The sequence below is a fragment of the Neolamprologus multifasciatus genome, chromosome 16 (genome assembly GCF_963576455.1).
Source record: "Neolamprologus multifasciatus chromosome 16, fNeoMul1.2, whole genome shotgun sequence".
Lineage (NCBI taxonomy): Eukaryota > Metazoa > Chordata > Actinopteri > Cichliformes > Cichlidae > Neolamprologus > Neolamprologus multifasciatus.
The window spans coordinates 25,198,240-25,219,491 of NC_140454.1; the positions used below are offsets into that span (position 1 = coordinate 25,198,240).

The 21,252-nt window shown below is 39.3% G+C and overlaps 1 protein-coding gene across 1 annotated transcript in view; it reads right to left on the minus strand.

Moving 5' to 3' along the window:
- asic4a (acid-sensing (proton-gated) ion channel family member 4a) overlaps positions 1-15,809 on the minus strand; it is a 115,077-nt gene extending 99,268 nt beyond the window's left edge. The window contains exon 1 of the mRNA XM_085134551.1: positions 14,635-15,809. Within this exon, the coding sequence (XP_084990677.1) occupies positions 14,635-15,210 (576 nt within the window). The 5' untranslated portion in view covers positions 15,211-15,809. The remainder of the gene's footprint in view (positions 1-14,634) is intronic.
- Positions 15,810-21,252: the final 5,443 nt, after the last annotated feature.

Genomic DNA, 21,252 nt, shown 5'->3' on the forward strand with positions numbered 1-21,252 from the left:
TTTGCCTAATGAATAAGCCATTTGTCTTTTTCTGCCATGATGCATGTTACATGTATTTCGTCGCGTCGTAAGATCAGACAATCACATTATGAGTGGGTGTAATTATCGCAGTCTCCCCTGAGTTGGCATTAGACTACAGCCGCACGCAGACATCTGGTATTCAAATAATTGGCACACTTAGAAAGGGTGCGTGGCATTTTACAGATGTTCTCGTGAACCATTTAAAATTTGTCGAGACATCCATTAGTTGGATCTGAGATGATTAAACGTGAAAAATAAATCTACTTGAGAATTAAAGAAATCCTGGTCTGCAAATGCTCAGCCTCCTTTTTAACCACACCTTCAATTCCACATTTCTGAAGCATAATAAAAAATAGAGACAAAAAAAGAGTTTATGCATTATCAGATTTGTTTATAATGTAATCAATTTCAAAACACACAAATAAAAGTTCCCAAAAATGAATTACTTTTTCTGTTTTTGACCAAAAGGAAAAAACTAGCTGTGTTTTGTCAAACCCAAAATAGAGCTACAATGTTTGTTTTTTTTCCTTCCAAGGTTTTGTTTCTGCTGATTATATTATTTTCATATGTACAGTAGATGGGCTTTCGACCATGAGGGTATAAAATGACCTCACCGTCCACAGGACTCATTACTGAGCAGTATTCACTCAGTTTAATCTATTACTCCATGTATGAATTTTTCCTTTTTTTCCCTTCTGGACACAGATTTCCCCTTTTTTTCCTTTATATGAATGTTAGCAAACTGCAAAATGGTATTGCTACATGTTCTGCAACCGTGTGCAATAAACCTGCACTCTTGTTGTCTTTGAAATGGTTGCGTTGAACACGGGGACCGGGTCTCCAACTATTCAGATGATTTCTTTAAAGCAACTCTGATCTGTCACGATGGTGAGTGACTGAGTCAATTAGACAACTACATACAATCTATTTTTGGTAATATGGTCATTATTTGTGATAAATAAAACAAATATGTTGTTGTCTACACAGAAAGTCACATTAAGGCAGTATCCCTTTTCCATATAACCAAACTACAACAAGTTGGCAAGCAGCTGAGTGTAGTCCCGTATTACAAAGAGGCGCATCACAGATGAGTGATGCTCGTCAGCACAGAATGATTCACACCTACGAAAACACATTTGTCATCTCATTTATAAACACTGACAGATTGCTGTTATTTGCATACCTTCACCAGTCTGTTTGAGAGTGACTTTGATTTGGGTCGTGATCGTCTGGTGACACATTGCCTCCCATCAGGCAACTTGAGCAAATGTTCCCCTAGAGTTGTCTCTTTGCCTATTGTCTACCAGTTGGTTGCAAAAACTCCCTGGAATTGGTCACTACATGCAAAACCCCCCAATCAACTCTTTTCCTAGTCCCACGATGGTTGCTATTCTGTTTTTCCTTTATGTTGAGGTCAGCCTCGTACTCTGACTATGAGGATAAGGCTACACCAAATGTCAGCTCATCCCTGCGTTGGTGTTCTCCCTGCAATGTTGTAATCAGTGCTGCCCCAGTATCATCACTACAACTGATCAGCCATGCTTTTGTTGTAGCTTTGAAACCTGGTAGAAAAAAAAGACTACACACGCAAAGCCTTCAGGGCTTTGTGCCAGAAGGCCAAGTCAAAAACACTGTGGATCTCTCTAAACACAAACCATTTCATAAAAAGTTAAGTAGTTTTTTGTAGCTATGCATAACTAACATGCGTCTGAAAAATGAAAATATTTTTTTAAACAGAAAATAAGAAGTTCACCAAGTCTAAAACATGAATTCCATCTCTGATTTTGGTTTCAAATGGGACACACACCCAAGTTTTGAAGCTGGTCAGGTGCTGAAGCAACATTAATATGATTTTGTAGGAACAACAGCAACATACCGACACCAGACACGCATGGTAGCACAACAGATTTTTCAGAATACACATGACTCCCAATGCTACAATAACAGCATGGTTAAGATTTATATGTGTGTTCCAGAGTAATCTTTAAAACATTGTACAATCAGCAAAGATGTCATGCTAACAGATGAGAAAAATAATATGGGCTAAAGTATTACCTGGAAATGAAACGCAGAGCTCCCAGGGATAGCCAAAAAGGTTGGTACTCGTCTTCTACATCCATAATGCTTTGCAGTATTTGTCTCATAAATAAAAGCATTTTATATGGTCTAAGTAAAATCTAGGACAGAGGGCTATTAATGGCCAAGGGACTCCTCTCCTGGGGCAGCAGTGTTAATCGGAGCAATAGGTCTCCTTCCTGCTGGATCAATGTCAGCACAAATTTCAGATTGCTTTCCTGATGCGCGCCAAGTTATCTGTGATTCAACTTTAATAGGATATTGAACGGAGCCAGCATTTAGGGAGCAGAGCCGTATTTCACTTTATTGACAATCAAATGCACACAACTTTCTCATTAGCATGCATTAAGAAAACAGAGAATTAATCTTGACAACACCATCGGATAACATGACGACAGTTATATGCTTGTTTAAGCAAACACGCCTAAGAGTGACTTGGTGATGGCGAGATGAAAATGTCGGTAAAAGCAGCTTGACAGACATTATACTGGACAAAAAGCTACTACTGTGCCAACTGAAGGAGAAGCATAAATTAAGAAAAAAGGGACGAGCACAGGCAGCGATGTTTCATTTATATTTAGAAAACACGCCATCCACAATATCATCTTCAATGTTTCAAGACCTGAGTGCATCATGGCTTCCCCCTCTGTCATTTTGGATAAAATCACGAGTTTCCGCCTGAACGCCACTTCAAAGATTTGTAGTGCATAAATCTAGTATCTCTGTCGTGCTGGGGGAAAGAAAAAAAAAAAAAAAAGAGGTCGAGATGTTTCAACATTTACTTGACTTACAAATCATCAAAGCTACCAGACAATGTGAATTGAATATCCATTATCACCTTCTTTAAAATTACATGGAAGCAGATGCATAAATATACAGTAACAGCTTTTTAAATGCTACGTTGAAATGATGCTAGAAATCCCCATTGGCGTGACTCTCTCCTTTTTAAACAGGCTTATTTCACCGTAATGCATTTGCTCTAACACTTGCAATCCAAAAAGCAACGCTTGGATGACAAAACGAGTGGTGGCCATTCAAACTGGCCGTGCTAAATCAGATGACATTTCGCCACACCTGAAGGTCAAGTGTTTTGTCAGCAGAGGACAGACCCAGATGATAAACCTGCCAACATCAGGTGAAAGATTTGATGTCGTCATATTACCAAAACAGGGGCGTGAAAGTATTGTGTTTAAGAAGAAATCCTGGCTGGGTGACGGCTGCTTTTTCTGCACTGAGGGAAAAAGAAGGGGATGCTCAAGGTACATACTAATGTGCAGCATGTACTACAAGTGGAGAAAATGTTTGAATGACTGTATTTTTGCCCTTTGCATTCACAATTTCTTTTACATTAAATTGGCCTTTGGCCAATGCCTTGTTTTTACATTGAAACTTGCAATTTAATTGTAATTTAAGTGTCATTACAAGTTAATAGCCGGTGCCTGAATTGACCATATTAAGGACGTCCCCTTGCTTTGATTTCATACACATATATAACTGCTAATAGATATAAAAGAAGTGTTTTTAGAGAATGGTTTTTGACTACCAGCCCTCATTATTTGAAACTTCTTCCATGTTTAAAACAGGCATCAACCACTGCAACAGTAACTGTAATTTTATATATAAATAAGGACACATAACTATCTTTACAAAATGTACCCAATGAAAATACAAACACTGTACTGCTCTAATTAGCTGAAGCCAATTCCTTTAAAACCATAGAAATCTTGGGTGTTGTTTGATTAAGATACTGTCAGTATGCTGGTGCATGCATTATAAACAACTGGATAAAGGCAAAGAAAACAAAGTGATAAAAGATGTATCTTTTCTGTTACAGCATACATAAACAATGTAAACAACATCGATCATGGCCTTACATATATTACGGTTGAGCAGCTAGGAACCAGCTTGAGTTCCCAAGTGTTAGTGACAGCTGAACTGTGTTGAAAATCTCACAGTTAAATTTTTAAAAACATATCCTTCTTTCATCTCCTCTTAAAAGTTTTGAATAAGGACTTCCAGGAACTGTGAAAAAGCTTCTCCTGTCAGTGTGTGAAGGTAACGCCAGCTCAGCCGGCTACAGTGCAGACCTGTCAACAGTGAGTTGTCAGCAAAACCAACAGCTTTTCCTTTATGATATTCAGCAAATATGGTTCTATAGTGCTACATCCGAAGGTTGTGAGCACAGAAGTTGACTGATTGGTTCATAAAAGATGAGCTTGTGAGGATCTGAAGAGCAATTATGGTGTTTTATTTGATCATATTCATCCAGAAATAAATTTAGTTGGTTTAAATGTGTTGTTTATACATACTGTGCATTGGTTCACTTCATAGAACATATTTGCAGTCATATAATTCCCACTCGGCTCTGTAGCCGACTGGACAACGAGGGTACAGATGAATTCTTCTCATTTCTGGATATTATGAATTGAGTGGCTCTGTTCTAGCTGTCTAAGCTGTGTCTACAGCAGTGCAGTTGCTCTTGAACAAGGTGATATTGGTGGAAATTTTTTAATCCTTCCCTCCAAGCTGTAGCCTATAAAACTGCATAAAGACTTAACAAGGGTCCCTCCACAGCAAATGGCCTCAAAGATGGCCACCAGGAGCTATTGACATTAGGAAAGCATTAGCTTGAATAATTCAGCATTTTCTATCAGAGCATACTGTTCTATAGACAGGGCGTACATTATTAAGCAATATACAATGTAAGGAACCGATATTAAACTGAGGTTAAAAAATGCATTTAATGCTTTTGCTGGAAAGCCGGTCCTGAAGCCGTTTGACTAATCATTGCTCGTGTCTCCTGAGAGGAAACAACAAGGTATGCCAAAAACCATTATACAGGAAGGGCTGCTCAGGTGGTGCACTAAACAAACTCACAGATTCTGACAAAATATCACACCTTTCATAACACCTTAGCGTTTATGTACTAGACTTCTAACCTTGTTTGCATTAACTGTAGGAAACAGTAATGAGGGAAACTGAGTGTAGAATAAAAAAGAAAGCAAAAGGATATTAATAAGCATGCTTGTTGAGAAAACATTGCATATGTGGACGTAAACTCTAAAAAGCAGCAAGGGACAAAGCCAAGTGTGTGACATTAGACATAATTCAGAATAAGGGCCAAGTGTCCAGCCAAGCGGACAGACAAGGCCCTCATGTTCAGACTGTGCCAGGGGTAAATATTCGGTATGACATTTGTGCTGCGTGCGATTTCCATCAGCTGAATTGTAGCCGACTGACATTTTCATCCAAGTAACGCTGGCCACGATTTCTGCACTTCTGTCTACTTAAAATATCAGACGGAATGGGACTGCACACATCGAGACCACCTAACAGTAGAAGTAGCAATGCAACGACAGCCTCATAAACAGCCGCAGTTTTCATTTAGTATTCAAAGATTTCATCTAATTCACTTTTTAGTTTTCCTCCCTTGTTTCAATGAAGTTTTATTTTGAAAATACATCCATTTTACTTCATTTTGAAGTCAGGATGGCTTCAAATAGTAAAACAGTTATTAAATTATATTAAAAAGTAGGTTTGCCATATCTATGCACAATCATTTGACAGTGAAATGGAAACTTTGAATAGTTTTCAGTAAAAACTGAATTGCATTCTGCTAGACATCAATGGTATACTATACAGAAAATCACTACAGCTGTTTTCTGTCTTGTATTTCCCCTCCTAAAATCTTTTATGACCTCATTACTAGGGGAGTGGGGATGCATTTAAAAGATGTTATGTTAGTCTTTCAGTTTAAATTACAATCCACAAATGGCTGCCAGAAGGCATGGTCTTATGTTAAATACAAATTTTGGTCCATACTAAAATTATCCCACAAAAATAAATTCTTTGAAACCTTTAATTTGGTAGCTCAAGCCCATGATCTCAAGTAATATCAGTCCTATGAAACATTTTTTTCCCAATGTTGTTAGGATGAGGCTTTAAAAGAACATAGAGATAACCAATACACTTTTGTCTTGTTTATTTTACCACCACTGTAGCATTGCAGTTTTCATAAAACCAATGTTTTCTTTTTCAAAACTCTACGTTACTTTCTACTGATTAAAATAACGCCAGTGTATAAAACAGAATTACTTTGTAAGGTGTCTCTGTTTTTTTGTCTACCTGCATGTGCTATCTCTCTCAAAGTAATTAAATCTTAGGAGGGGATGAAGAAGCACCAACCCATTATGTGGTGGCCTAAAAGCAAGCTTGGTTAATTTTTCAGAGGAATTTCCACTAATGTATTCAGAGCCCAGGAAACATGACAAAATAAAAGGCTCACATTGGCAGCTAGGAAGACAAGTGTAGATTTAAAGTGTCTCGGCCAAAGACTTTTATAATCATACTTATCTTCACAGTGAATGTCATTCATCATTACTGCAAAGTATTTTAAAAAGCCTTATTATGACACATGCAAAAATACTTCATTAAACTTTCGTGAAGAAAATGCATACTTAAATAACTGATTAACTTTTTCCAAAATCACTGCTTAATGAGGGACCCAGAGGAACAGCAGCAGCAGTACTGAGGGTAGTGCTGTGGTTAAGCTGTACGGGTAAGTCTATGGGTATGGACAGTGACACAATGTTTGTAATTTTACCTCTGTACACTACAACAATCAGTCAAGATGCAATTCAAGTGCAGACTCCCAGATTTAATTCGAGGGCTTCAACAAAAGTATTGCGTCAACTGTTTAGGAATTAGAGCTACTTTTATACACAGTCAACATTTTCAGAGTCTCTAAAGTAATTGGAAATTTTTGGCGAGGCCTGTACTCACATTATCCCACAACAAGAATAAGTATACAAAGAGCGGGAGTTTAAGTGTTGAACTTTTGGTAGCTGAATCTCCAAAAAGCGATGTTGATGCAAATAAAGGAAGCATTATTAGGCTGGAAAAAAAAAAACCAAACAAACAAACAACTAGTGCTGTCAGCGTTAATCTCGTTAAAATTACGTTAATGCCATACCCCCATTAACGGGGAAAACCCCAGTTAGCGAGTTAGCACAGAACACACGGCGCTAATCCATTAACGAGCTAATTGCGCTAACACGTTGACACCGTGCAGCCCCACTGGGCAATCCATGCTAACTGGCTAACAGAGATTTGCCGTGTTAATGCGGTTATGGCGTTAAAGTCATTTTAATGAGAATGACGTTAAAATGACCTAAAAAAAACCAAAAAACAAAAAAAACCCCAAAAACAAACCTTGTTCAGATCAGCAGTCTGTAAATTCTTAAAGCAAGTAATGCACTAACTAGGTCTGCAAAACCAAACCTGAAGGACCATATACTGCAACTAAAGTGAATGATCACAGAATTGTTTCCAAGGTTAAGAAAAAAAACCTTTACTACAACATCTAGTCAAGTCCAGGACACTCTTAAGGAGGTAGGTGTCAAGGTCTACATGATTTAAATACAGCAGGTTTACAACAAGGTGCAAACTACTAGTTACGCTGAAGAACACAAAGACCAGAATAGATGATGTCAGAAAACATCTAAAAACAGCCTGGACATTTCAGGGGAAAAATTCTTTGAGCGGGTGAAATCAGAATCAACTTCTAGCCGATTTAAAATTAAATTCACAGATTTGGTTCATTTTCTCACTGCACAAATTATATATAAAGCAATAAATAACCTGCTTCCTGACAATATTCTAAAAATGTTTTCTAAAAGGGAACGGGGATACAATATGAGGGGGGAATTAAATTTAAAACATCCTCGTAACATTAAAAAGTTTTTGCATCTCTGTGTGTGGAGTGAAGCTGTGGAACAGACTAAGTAAAGATATAAAGCAATGTCCGAGCATGGCGCAGTTTAAAAAGCGGTTTAAGGAGATGGTTTTTACAGGGTACAGGGAAGAGGTAGAGATTTGATAGGGTGTTCTTGTCTAATATTTTCATGTGTGTGCGGGTGCACGGGTATGTTGGTATGGGCATATATATATTTGTAGGTTGTGTATCCTTTGAGGTGTTAATGGGGTTATTGAAAATGTGTATACATACATATATACATATATACATATACACATATATACATATACATACATATATATGCATATACATATATACATATATACATATATATACATATACACATATATATACATATATACATATACATACATATATATGCATATACATATACATGCATATACATATACATGCATATACATATACATATATATACATATACATATATATACATATATATATACATATACACATACATATATACATATACATACATATACATACACACATACACACATACATATACATACACACATACACACATACATACACACATACACACATACATATACATACACACATACACACATATATATATATAGATATATATACACATACATACATACATACATACATAAAAGAATAAAAAAATACACATGACATACACATACATTATATGTCATACACATGACATATAATGTAATTGCAAGGAGGTATTTCTGTAGTCTATTGATTACTAGATTGTGGAAAAGGGGTGGGATTAAATAAGCTTATGCTTCTTCCTGCTCCTTTTTGAACATGAAAGTTATTTGTAGTTGTGGTTGCTCGTTTTCTTTTTGTTTTGCTTTGTTTATTTGTCTCTTTTAATTCTATGTTGTTGTACTTTTTAACATGTTCAAAATAAAGATTCAATCAATCAATCAATCAAATAAATAAATAAATTTAAAAAGTATGGAGAAGGAAAGGCAGTGTTATGGTCTAACGCATACCTCACTGTCAAACATGGTAGAGGTTGTGTTATGGCGTCAGTATGTATGGCTTCCAGTTTAATTGGGCCACTAGTGTTTATTGACTGCTGACAGAAGCAGCATACTCTCTTGTCATGTTCAGCCAAATTCTATAAAACTAATCTGACAGACCCAAAGCATACCACAAAATCAACCCAAGAGTGAAAGTCTGCATTTGAATCACATCTTAAATAACTGATTTAAAACCACTGTACTGAGGAAAAACTACACAAATTGTGGCATTTTTTCAAAAATCTATGGTGCAAACCGTGTTCATATTGCAGAGGAGCTGCAAGAGAAACTTTTTAAATTGGTCATGTGGACATACCCAACTTGAAAATATCACACCTGCTATTATGGAGAACATCTGCGATATGGAAATTGGGTGGACAGAAAAAGATGTTGCTTAGATGCTCCATCACCTGCACAACGTGTAAACACATGGTTTATTTTTCAAGAAAAAGACTTCCATTTAATCTGGTGGAGCCTGAGGAGCGATACCCGTTTTAAGACCTGTTTGTAGGGGGGAAAAAAGTCCTATAGCTGTATGAAAAATATGCATTTTGGCTTTTAGAGATGTCTGTAAATTTTATATTGCTTTATCAAAATGCTCTTTCCTCCTCATCTCAGCTCAGCTCTAGCCGTGAGTCATCTTATATTGCTCGATAATTTCAGCGCCCTTTAGGGGAAAGGTAGACAGTGTATATTGATTGATTTGGGTTGGATATTTGCTAAAACAAACAGATATCTTGTTCCAAAGATCAGATTCTTCACTAACTCTGGCAGCATTAACAAATGCAGCTGAGACTGGGCCCAAAACACAAGCACAAGATAATTAGTCACACCAGGCTTGGAGTAGGAAGGGCAGGGAAGCAATCTGACTGAAGGATGTATTGATCCTCTAGAGAGGGAGGGGCACCCAGTCAGGAGTCATGATCAATCTTGCAAGCCAACTCTCTCAATCTGTGATGAGACCTGTGTGTGTTTGTGTGGGGAAGTATTCCATCTACACTATACACCCTTTGGTACACATGTTTGTGTGTGGGTGCTTGTATGCACGTGTGTGTTGTGTGCAGCCACATTAACACTACCAACAGCTCAGTGTTATGACTTGTCAGAAAGAGACAAATGTCTGTGTGAGTAAAAGACTCCCAGGGGTTAGAGAAAGGGGGTTTAGCTGTACCACAACATCGGAAGCCTTTATCGTCGAGTTAAAAGCCACCGCCATCCCTGAGCCGATTCTCCTCATCACGCCGAGCGCTCTAAACAGGCACAGTTAGAGGTTTTAAAACCAGCTCAAGGAGCGATGGAAAAGGTAAATCTTCCCAAATATAAACAGTTTGCATATTGGTGTTATCCATTGGCTGGTCACAGGTGGGTTTAATCTGATTAGACAGTGGTGATGCATATCAGGAGGAGCAACAGACCAAATGCACTGTAATTCATCTTCCTCTGATACACCGGAGGAGGTGGAGGAGGAAGAGGAGGAGAAGGTGGGAAAGGAGTGCAGTGGCACTGAATTGGGTTGCAAAAGCAGCAGTCCTCCCTTTAGCCTCGAAAAGATATGCAATCAGTTTTTTGTTGCAAGAAGAGTAAAAGATGATTTAAAAAAGACAAGAAAAGAGTTGTTTGTTTATGGGTGGTGGAGGATGTAATAACGCTCACCGCTGGCCTCTAGGGCTGAATCCGATATCAGACAGCATGTTAAGCTGCAGGGACTCCCACAGCAGTGGAACTGTAGATGGCTAATTGACAGGCTGTTGAAGACGAAGCCAGTCCAGATAGCCAGTCACTTTCACGCTCCCACACTCCTCGCTCTCCACCAGGAGGGAAGGCGGCAGGCTGGGGGAGAAGAGTGTGTGTGTGTGTGTGTGTGTGTGTGTGTGTGTGTGTGTGTGTGTGTGTGTGTGTGTGGTTACACTTTGGAGCCACTAGGAAAGCGGATGTCACTCCCACAGTTATCTGCACATATACACAGATTTTCACACACGCGCAAACACACACACACAAGCCCGTTCAGCTATCTTAGTGAGGACCTTCATTGACATAATGGTTTCCCTAGCCCCTTACCCTAAACCTAACCATAACCTAATTGTAACCCTGACACTAAAACCACATTTTGAGCCTAAAAAAGGCCTTTAAATGGCTTCAAATTTGTGAGGACCGGTGAGTGCGTCCTCACAAGTGACTGTTGGTTCTCACAAGTATAGTAGAATGGAGATTTCGGTCCTCACAAAGATAGCTAGACAGGAACACACATGTATATATAAGTGAGAATGAAATCCTGTAACTGAGTTTTTGCGGGGCTCAAAGACAACGCCAAAGGTCGGGGATGTATTTCTTGTTGTAACATGGAATGTCACACTCATGCAAGGGCCCAGGAGACACATTTTACACATCAGGCCCAAGTAGGAGATTGTGGAAACTGTGCATGGCTTCAGCATATCAGAAAAATGTAAAAACTTGTTTTGAAAGTCGGCTCTATGTGAATCCACGCCAGCTACATATAAAACTCTAAGTCTAGGTGTATGCCAGTTCTGTAGCTTGTTACCATCGAGACTTAAATTCGCTTCCCTATTTACGCTCTCACTATAATTTTTCATTGCCTCCCCCCTTTCTCTCATGACCAACACAGGAGCAGTACAGTTATTGAGATCAACTCCCAATTATGTCTCATTTGTGCCATTTTCTACATTATATTGATTTACATTAATGCGGCTTCGGATTTTGCTCTACTATGAAGGATATGACGGGGGAAGGGGGTGAAAATCATCTGTGGCTTACACCATTACACATTCAATTATCTATAAAACACACAATGGAGGCTTCAGTCAGTGAAATGACAAATTGCAGGCGGAGAGCTCTTCAGTGTTGTCCCCGTTAACCCAGGTTTTTATAGATCACCTCGCATGCCACCCTATAGCTGTTTAGTTATCTCCATGAATATATGCAGAAGGGATCTGTCCTTGCTGAGAGCAAAATCTGATAATGCAGCAGCAAACACAGCTGAGAGTCAGAGCAAACCAATTCAGAGCTCTGTTTAAAAAAAGCCAAAGGGCTCGCTGCTCATCTGTGCGACAGCACCACACAATAGATGAACAATTATTCAGAGTTAGACTGGAAGAAAAATATTAATCTATTTATTCATGGCTTGTTGAATCAGCTTTATCTTCTGTGATTAATCCAAGTCAATAATGTAATCTTTAATTATAAAGAATGGCCTTATTACCTACGTCAAATAATCACTCCGGTCCACGATGCTGGAAAGAGGAAAACAAATTTCTCTGCTACGTGGTTATGTATTTTTCTGCCATGAATTAGAGCAGCCAGACCTTTTTTTTTTCCTGGCCTTGAGACTCATATTTATTTGACTCTTTCATCAGTGAATGCACAGAGGGCAAGTCATGATTTCTGAAAAAAACAAACTTAAAAAAAGAGAGAAAAATATTGATATATTTTTGAGATTTTAGTGTTTTTGCAGAAACCATTTCAGTCACTAAATTTACCATGCATGGCTATTTAGATTTGGGATTTTATAGTAATTTAAATTAAAAAAAACTTAAAAGATATAGTAACGATTCTGAAAGAAAAATAAAAGGAAAACTGGAAACCGGAGGTCTAGTACACAGAACACGGTCTGGTTATAGAAAAGCTCAAATGTCAGAAAATGTCACAATTATATTTCATCATACAATTTTCCCAAGAGTCCCGCATCCATGACGCTTTTATCAAAATATAACATCTGGAGCTCCCAGAATGATCAATCAAAAGAAAATACATTTTGATCCTGAAGCAGGGCCCTAAGAGAGGAAGAATAATGACCGGTTTGTGCAGGACTCTTGTTTTTTTTTGAACATGCTTGCATGTGATTAATAGCACATCACCTGTAATAATGGGCTTCTTGCTGCACGCAATTTCTAGTTAGAAATATACACATGCACATACAAAAACAGAGGCACCCATGCATGTAAATGAGCTCCACTGGCATTGTCCTGTTTTGCGTTCTGCTCACCAGTCTGATCCCACAACTCCCAGTGCAGATTCCCACCAGGACTCAAAGTAAGTGATTTTTCATGCGTGGCGGCAGCAAGTAGTCTGTAACAAATCTAACTGACAGCCCCTGAAAATGCAGATCACATAGTTGACAGAGAGGAAACAGCAGCTTAGGGAACTTCCAACAGGATCCTAATCTGTGATGAAGTCACCCAGTGTCCAAAGAGAGCTACAGGACGTTTCATCGACATGGAACAGACATTTCCTGGATGTCAGAATTGTCTGCTAATTAATGTACTCGGAGAGGAGTGAGTGTCAAAGTGTCAGAGGATATTGCCGTCAAACGTGCCAGAAGCACGTTACAAACTTTTAGAGTCGCGATGCTGCTTCAGACTGAATACTGCAAAACTTTTTGGGTACCCTGAGGAGCACAACATTTTCTTTTGCTTGACAGAACAACTGAGAACATTTTCTGGAGGGGAATCCACACTCATGTCACAGGTAATTTTATGTGTATATGTAAGAGGCTGCCTTACCAACAAAATAAAGAAAAAATAAATACCGTGCTAGAGTGTCGGAGAAATCAAATGAGAAGCAGAGAGACGTCATTATTTCTTCAGCGTAATTTGGCACATCAGACATAATGTAGTGCCATCTCTGTGATAAGACAGAATCTTCAGGTCTCAGAAAGGTGAGCATATCAATGTTCAACATACCCTATTAAGACTTGACACCCCCACTTTATCATCACTAAAGCAATTGCATATTCCTATTCCTGCAGGAGAGATGGGGAAATCCATCTCCTGCAAGGACAGTGCCTTTAATAAATAGTGCACAGAACACAGGCACAAACTCTCCCTCTTTCACCTGATCCTTTCTCTCTTTCCATCTCTCTCTCTCTCTCTCTCTCTCACACACACACACACACACACACACACAGACACACACACACTTTCCCTCTCATGGAAATTGTTTCATTCCTTTTAGTCAATCTGGCTAATGCAAAAATCATGTATGTCAGTCTTTAAATATTTAATCTTAACAGCAGCGAGATTGAAATACAACGTTGAAGAAGCATTACTCCTTCCTTCCCTCCTGAAAGGTACAAGAGCCCAGCGAGAGGGAGAGCGAGAGAGAGGCAGGCAGCTGCTCTGCAATGTCAGGAAGAGAGAGTGGAAGCGACAGGGAGGGATGGAAAAGAGGAAGAAGAGACTCGGCTATTTTTGATGGCAATTTTGTTGCCATGCACTCTCAGCTAGTAGGGTTGGAGGCAGCACTAAAGCACAGTTTGCCTTGGAAAAGTACACAACCACATACAACAGCTCTCTGTTTTTCTTCTTTGGGAGCAGCCTTTGTTCTTTGACATAATAGATTCTAGTGGAGGCACGGCTGAAGAGAAACACTGTTGCTGCTTAGAACTTAGTGAGAAGAGATACAGCTCGATGACTGAACAAAAGACATGAATCTTGCATGCAGAACTGTACCGTGGGAACCACATGGCCCCAGGAGATGAGTAGAAACACAAAGAGAATTTAAACCGCTCGTCTTAACGTGATCCTACCGCTTTCATCCTTACAGGTAGTTTTGTGTGAACAAGGATATTGTTCACTTACACACTTGTGGCCCCTTTAATGTTTCAAATACTTGTTTAACAAGGTTGTTTTTGCAGGAACAACAACAACAACAATAAAAGTTTTTTCTGAAGCCAATAAATCACAACTGAGTGGTGTCACTTTGTAAGAGCGAGCAAAACACAAAACTTTGAGAAACTTTTACACTCACCACAGTGAAGTCCTCGGCTGAGCAGTTCTGTCCACTAAAATTGCAGCTCATGAGCATCTCTTCTAACTGATGTCCTGTCCTGTTGAAAATGTCCTGCATGTCAGGAGCAGGATACATTAAATCAGTGGGTTTGTGCCCGTCCCTGTTTTTGGGGGGCAGACCTGTCAAGTTAGCCAGGTGGTAGATGTCAGCATCGGTGAGCGCTGAGAAGCGAAAGCGGTTTATGTTGCAGATGGTCACAGCGGGGAAAACCATCTCGGGGGTCGCCTCTTCATTCAGAGCTGTGACGTGAGGGTGCTCCAGGTAAGAGATGGCACACTTAGCTGCTTGGTACAGAAAGAGTGCCAGTGAAGTCAAAAAGGCAAGAGCCCAGAGAGTCTGCCGGATGCCCAGGCGACCAGAGACAAAGATGTGGTTAATCCCATGAAGGGAGCAGGAGTTAGCAAACCCGGCCAGGTCCTTGGCCGGAGGCGCGCAGCTCTCCTCGATCAGGCTCTCCTTGTCCCCATCCTGCTTGCTTTTCTGCTTCTCATCCTCCTCTGCAAATTTGATTTTGCAAACAAATTCGATAGGCATGGGGGCAGCCAGGTCTGCGTTTTGGTTTTGTTTTTGATGACAGCTATAAGCCCTGGATCACTTCTCTCCCACTTCCTCGCCTTTTGTCGTCTGTGCAGGAAACAACTCCAAAAAGAAAAAGACGGGAGAGAGTTTGTTGCTGCTGCTGTCGCTGCTGCCTGTGCTGTGACTGATAGTGCTGCTGCTGCTTCTGCTGCCACGGCTCCTAGTGACTACAGCGCTGCTGCTGCTGTGCTGCTACTGCTCTGAACGCTTGTCTCACTACTTGATCAGCTCACACAGTCTCGCTTATCAGCAGTAATACAGCTGTCAAAATAAATAAATAAATAAAAAAAATACCCCTGCACACAGCCTCAGACCCACAGATGAAAATGCAGCATTTTGAGTCGGGCTAAAATAAGAACAGGGCACTTAATAATTCACGAGGAGGTAACATTGTCATTATTTCCTCCTCACTGGCGCGAGTCGCAACTTCCCCCGGTCATCCCCATGCTTCCCCACTGACAGACCACCTCCTGCTTAATCCACTTGCTTGGATGGTGCTTTCACTTCTCAACCTGAATAAAGTTGGTGTCAGAGGTTCTCCTGGCAAACATCTGGTGTTTGATGTGAATTGCAGAGGGTCACGACATTTTCATGCCACACTGAATAAGGTCTCTAGAGAATGCCTAATTGAAACAATAATGAGCGGTGCAAGCAGTGGAATTGAGCACGAGCTAACCCCTGGCAATCAATCTTGTCTTTGCAACAAAAAAGTAAAAGACTATCGATCGAGCGAATGTGTCTGTCAGAGATTAAGCGAGGCAGTACAACGGTGTTTCCTTATCAGGAACTAATAGTAGCATCACAAGACTCCAGCACGAATTTGAATTAGTGAATGCATCCTGATCGGGACCCCGATGCTGCATAAGACGTTGAAATCGAGTATCGATCTGCCTCCGTCCCTACCCTTTACAGTGTGTGTCTCAGTGCTGTTAATGGCCCTTTTCCAAGTTGCCAAACAAAATTATGCAAATGGAAGGCAGAAAAGTGAGAGCCCTAATGCATGTTATTCCCCTTTAAATGGAATTAGTCATGCGGGTCACATCACAAGGGGCTGGGACCTCTAGAGAAAAGGCATATTTAAAAGTGAATTCAACCGCTCTAAACACACGTGCCAAGTCAAGTCTGAAAGAGCACCAGAGACCAAAAGGAGCAAATAAGGGGACTTAAAAAAAAAGAAAAATGCTCTGCATTTTCTTAATCAGCTTAAAGATGTCTTGTGATTCACATAAAATGCGAAAACCAACAGAAGAATCATTTTTGACATAAGATTCTAGAAATAATCAAAGTAAAATTGTCTGATCTGTTTGGCTGCTTATAAAAACAATGTTCCTCTTAAGACACTGAAAAAAAGAGAAGAATTTCCCAATTTTGCCATTTTCTCTCTCTGTGTCTTGTTTTGTCATTTCAGATCTTTAGACATCTGTTTTTATTGCAACTGTTTATTGGTGTTGTGTTTTTTGGCTAGATAAACAGATATATGTAGGATATTGCTTTTACTTGATACAAGTTAAGCATCCACGGTTTAGCTATGCCTCTGGCAGGCACAGAGCCCTTCTAACCACAGAGTGTTTTATGTAGTCACTCCCAGAGGATGCTGGGGTTATTTACTGTCTCACAGAGGGAATGAAGGCTCACAGTCCACGCCATGACTAAATACCAAATGTGAATAAAAAACATGCAGACACATCTGGCACATGAAAGCCATTCAAGGAGTAGATGGCATTACATTTGTCGTGATGTTTGTCAGAGTCAATTACACTCCAAACCCCAGGCCTGCTTTGTGTCTGATGCCCTAAAAATGAGATACAATGGATTAAATGTCACTGACCTTCAAGCTATTTTTGACACTATGAATAATGTCTCATTTTGCAACAACATCAGCGGGGGCTTTTTGTAGGGCATCATGGTCAAGTCATACACAAAGTGCTTTTTCTCTTTTTTCAAATACAAGGTACAGTTGAGACAGAAAATGCTTCAAAATGGTTGTTGAAAATCACTCTTTTTGGTCTGTTTATTGAGAAATGAAAGCAGTTTGCAGAGCTGTAAGATGTGGATACACGATGCCTTCCCTTAGAGAAAAGGCTGACAGCTTTATCATTTTGTCCAAAAAGCTCCATCTATTGGATGTCTCTGTACTCAGTGTTTGCTTTGATGTCAACTGAGTAACAGAGTGAGAAATGTCCAAATCATCAACTACAGTTTTAAGAAGATGGTTTTGGGCAGTCATTCCAATGATAACCAAAGAAAAAAAAACCAATTAACTGATTGTATTTGTATATGAAAACTACAAATGTTTAAAGAAACAACATCTGGCATTACACTGAAAACTTTTGCACTTAAAATATGTTTTTATATTTGCTTCAGACTCTCTATTCCAAGTACCGTGGTAGGTGGCCAGCTAAGGATCCAAATCAGGAATACAACGAATTAGGTGTTGGAGAGCATTTACCGCAACAATCAGTGATGGACTCAAAAACGACTGCATTGTTTGATACGCAATTTTCACAATCATCAAAACGGTATTACAGAGTTGTTCTTTGCAATTTCCTGTCGTGCGGTTCACTTTTGCAAATGAACAGAACAAATCCACAACAGATGAAATGACAAAGTTTTCTTATTCCTGACTCACTTGTGTGCTACATGGCTACATCCTTTTCTTGTCTATACTCACCCTGTGTATCTCAGGTCCACTCAGGAAAAACCATGGCTTCCATTCTTTGTGTATTATGTATATCAACATGAAGTAAAATGGGCTGAGTTTTATATAAAGACAAGCAGAGAACAGAGCATAGGAAGCTTCGTGGAATGGGTTTCCATGGCCGAGCAACTGCATCCAAGTCTTACATCACCAAGCACAATGCAAAGCGTAAAATGCAATGGTATAAAGCATGCCACTACTGGACTCCAGAGCAATGGAAATGTGTTCCCTGGAGTGACAAAAAACATTTCTCCATCTCCAACAAGCATGTTTAGTGTGGAAGAACTTGACTGGCCTGCACAGAGTCCTGACCTCAACCCAAACTGATACAATATGTGGGATAAGTTAGAACCACAACTGCAAGTCAGGCCTTCTCACCTATCATCAGTGTCTGACCATTCTGAAGGAATGGACAAAAATTCCCATCAACATTCTCCTAAACCTCATGGAAAGCCTTCTTTGTGTGTATCATCAAAGTGCTTACTATTAACTGACACTGACGAGTGATGGACGAATGTCTTTAGAACCGTTTAGAGCATTTCACTCGACGTTAAAGTATATTACTGGCAAACTTTACATAAATGATGAAAGCATTTATTCTGCAGAAAAAGGATTCTGACTAATGAGGGGAAAAGTGGTCAATTTGGTAAACCCTGGTCATACAGAATAATTATCTCTGGTATGCTCATTGACAAGCCAATGCACAAGTGGTTTCACATTCACACTGAACTCTTCTCATCACATCATTTTTTTTTCGCGGTAGCTATGCTCACTTTTATGCTGTCTATGCTACTTTGCTTGAAAAGCTCAAGCCTGTGTAAACGGGACATGGTCATGGTCAGAGTCAAAGAGAATTCATCTTGCTTCCAGGGAGAACAGCCAACACTTCCTACTAGATGGCAGTAATTTAATAGATGGATGCAAACAAGCTAAACGGTTTATGACAAAATACTGTTTGAGATGCACAACAAAAGACTGCTTTTGCTTTAGGTTTTAATTAATGTCTGGTTGTAGATTTCACCACACAAGTAGCACTTTGCTTACACTACAAATGTGTAGATACACTGTAGGAGCTGTAAGGTTTGGTTGAGAAATCAAGTAACATTTACCTATGGAAAATTCTCCTTGACACATCTGCAAAGCCTAAACCTGCGCCAAATGTGAAGCTATGGTCGTTGTAAAGTTTTTTTTTACCATTCAAGATCGATTATTGCTAAATTGTGGTTTGAACCTCAACTTTCACCGCCTTAACCTCCTAGGACCTGGCATCCACATATGTGGACATCACATTTTAGGATGTCTAGACCAAAATACTCATATGTGGCTCTCATTTTTCTCAGAAACAAAAATTAGGAGAAAAAAATAATCTGGTAATTCTTTGTTTTTACATTCATCAGGTCCCAATCAGCCCAAATAGCAAAGAGAAATTGAAAATGCAGGTCATGAAAGAGTTTGGGTCTTAGGAGGTTAAAGCTAAACTACAGGCAATCTACAAGCTCAAAATTTACACTGGATAAGACTTAAAGACTTGGTTAAACTAAACCAAACAGTACCCATCTGTGTGAGCTGATGGTCTTGTATTCCCAGAAAGCTGTGGGGGAAAAGCAGAAAATTAAAAGTTTAGTCAATGATGGACTGAAAAGAATTTTTAAATTGAAAGTATCCAAATATGAGGATGCATAAAATGCACACACGGTGTGTAAATTAAGGGAGAAACTAAAAGAAAAGTGAAGACATTTGCATTATTTTGATCTAGACTGCTGAATGTGAAACCTGCGGGACTGTTCAGTTCTTTTCAAGTTAAAAAGACACAGCTTTCACCCTGCGAGTGACCGCACTGATGTACTGTACTTTTTCAAGACCTAAACTCTAAAGCCTCACTAGCTTTCCCATGAGGTTGCAGTGTTCATTAAACTTTAAAGGGATCTTTCAAATCAGATGTATTTATCTCCTTGAGAGCATGAACGTTTTCAGCAAATTTCACTCAGTTCATTCATTTGGGAAAGTTCAGACTCATAAATGACTGTTTGATCGTAACTATGGTGAAGAGGATCTGCTGAAGTTCAAACCAAGTATCAGAAAGGTAAGAAAAGTTGCTGTGAATATGGCATTGTTGGTGGTGTAAGACAAACAACATATTAAATGGGTATTAATAGACGGGGCATTCTTCTTCTTTTCTCATTATTTTAATAATGATTTTAATAATAATAATTTGAGTTTATTTAAATACGACTTATTAAAAAAACCAGCATGTTTCTCAAAAACACATAAACAATAGGCTTAGAAGAGGTAAAGTATAAAAAGGTATAAAAAGGTGAAGAGTAAATTGAAATTGACCTAAAATTTAAAAGTCAAAAAAACAAAATTGACATAAGCTAAGAATCTAAACGATATAGGGTCTATATTAACATTTATAAGAAAGTCCTACGATGTAAATCAGTCTTTAACATCGATTTACAAGATGACAGTGAGTGTGAGCTGGAATTAAGGTGGAGTATTCCACAAACAAGAAGTCCTAACAGGAAATATTCAGTCACCTTTTGTTTTAAGGTGTGCAATGGGAACAGTTAACACGTTTCTGAGGATCGCAGGCTGCACAATAATAATGGACTTCAGTTCCAATATGGATGCCAGAGCCAGACTGTGAATGGCTTTAAAAGTAATGAATAAAATCTTAAAATCAATTTCAAAAGTAATGGCCAGCCAGCGTTGAGTCAATGAAACTGGTCTAATGTGTTCACTTTTTTAAGAAGTCTATTTATCGATTTATGTCCCCTATAGCTGGGGGGGGGGGGGGGGGGGGGGGGGGGGGGGGGGGGGGGGTAGGCTGCAGCCCTCCCACGATCCTGCTAAGGATAGGTAGAAAATGATGGATGGGATGGATCTATTTATTGATACCTGTTACAAGGAAGGCCAGGTGATAAAAATAGCACAACTATTTCTTAATATTGGGTAGAAATATTGTAAGATGGGAGGGGTTTTATGCATCTGTCAATTTTAATGGGAGCTAGAGCTGCGTGTCATCAGCATACAAGTGGAAGGAAATGTTATTTCTCAAGATTCGAGATTAAGATTCATACAGACCTAATAAACCTATTTTGTCATTTTTCAACCACGTGACATTTTTTACTTCGCCCAAAATGGTTGAGGAGTAAGGTCACCTGAAGTGCACATGGTAAAATATAGGCGGACCTTACTCTTTCTGCCTGTGTTCACATTGCAGTACTTTATGCCTTCTGCTACTGGGATACATGAAACTGTAGTTTGTCTCTAGCATGTGGTAACAATTTCAAGAGCAC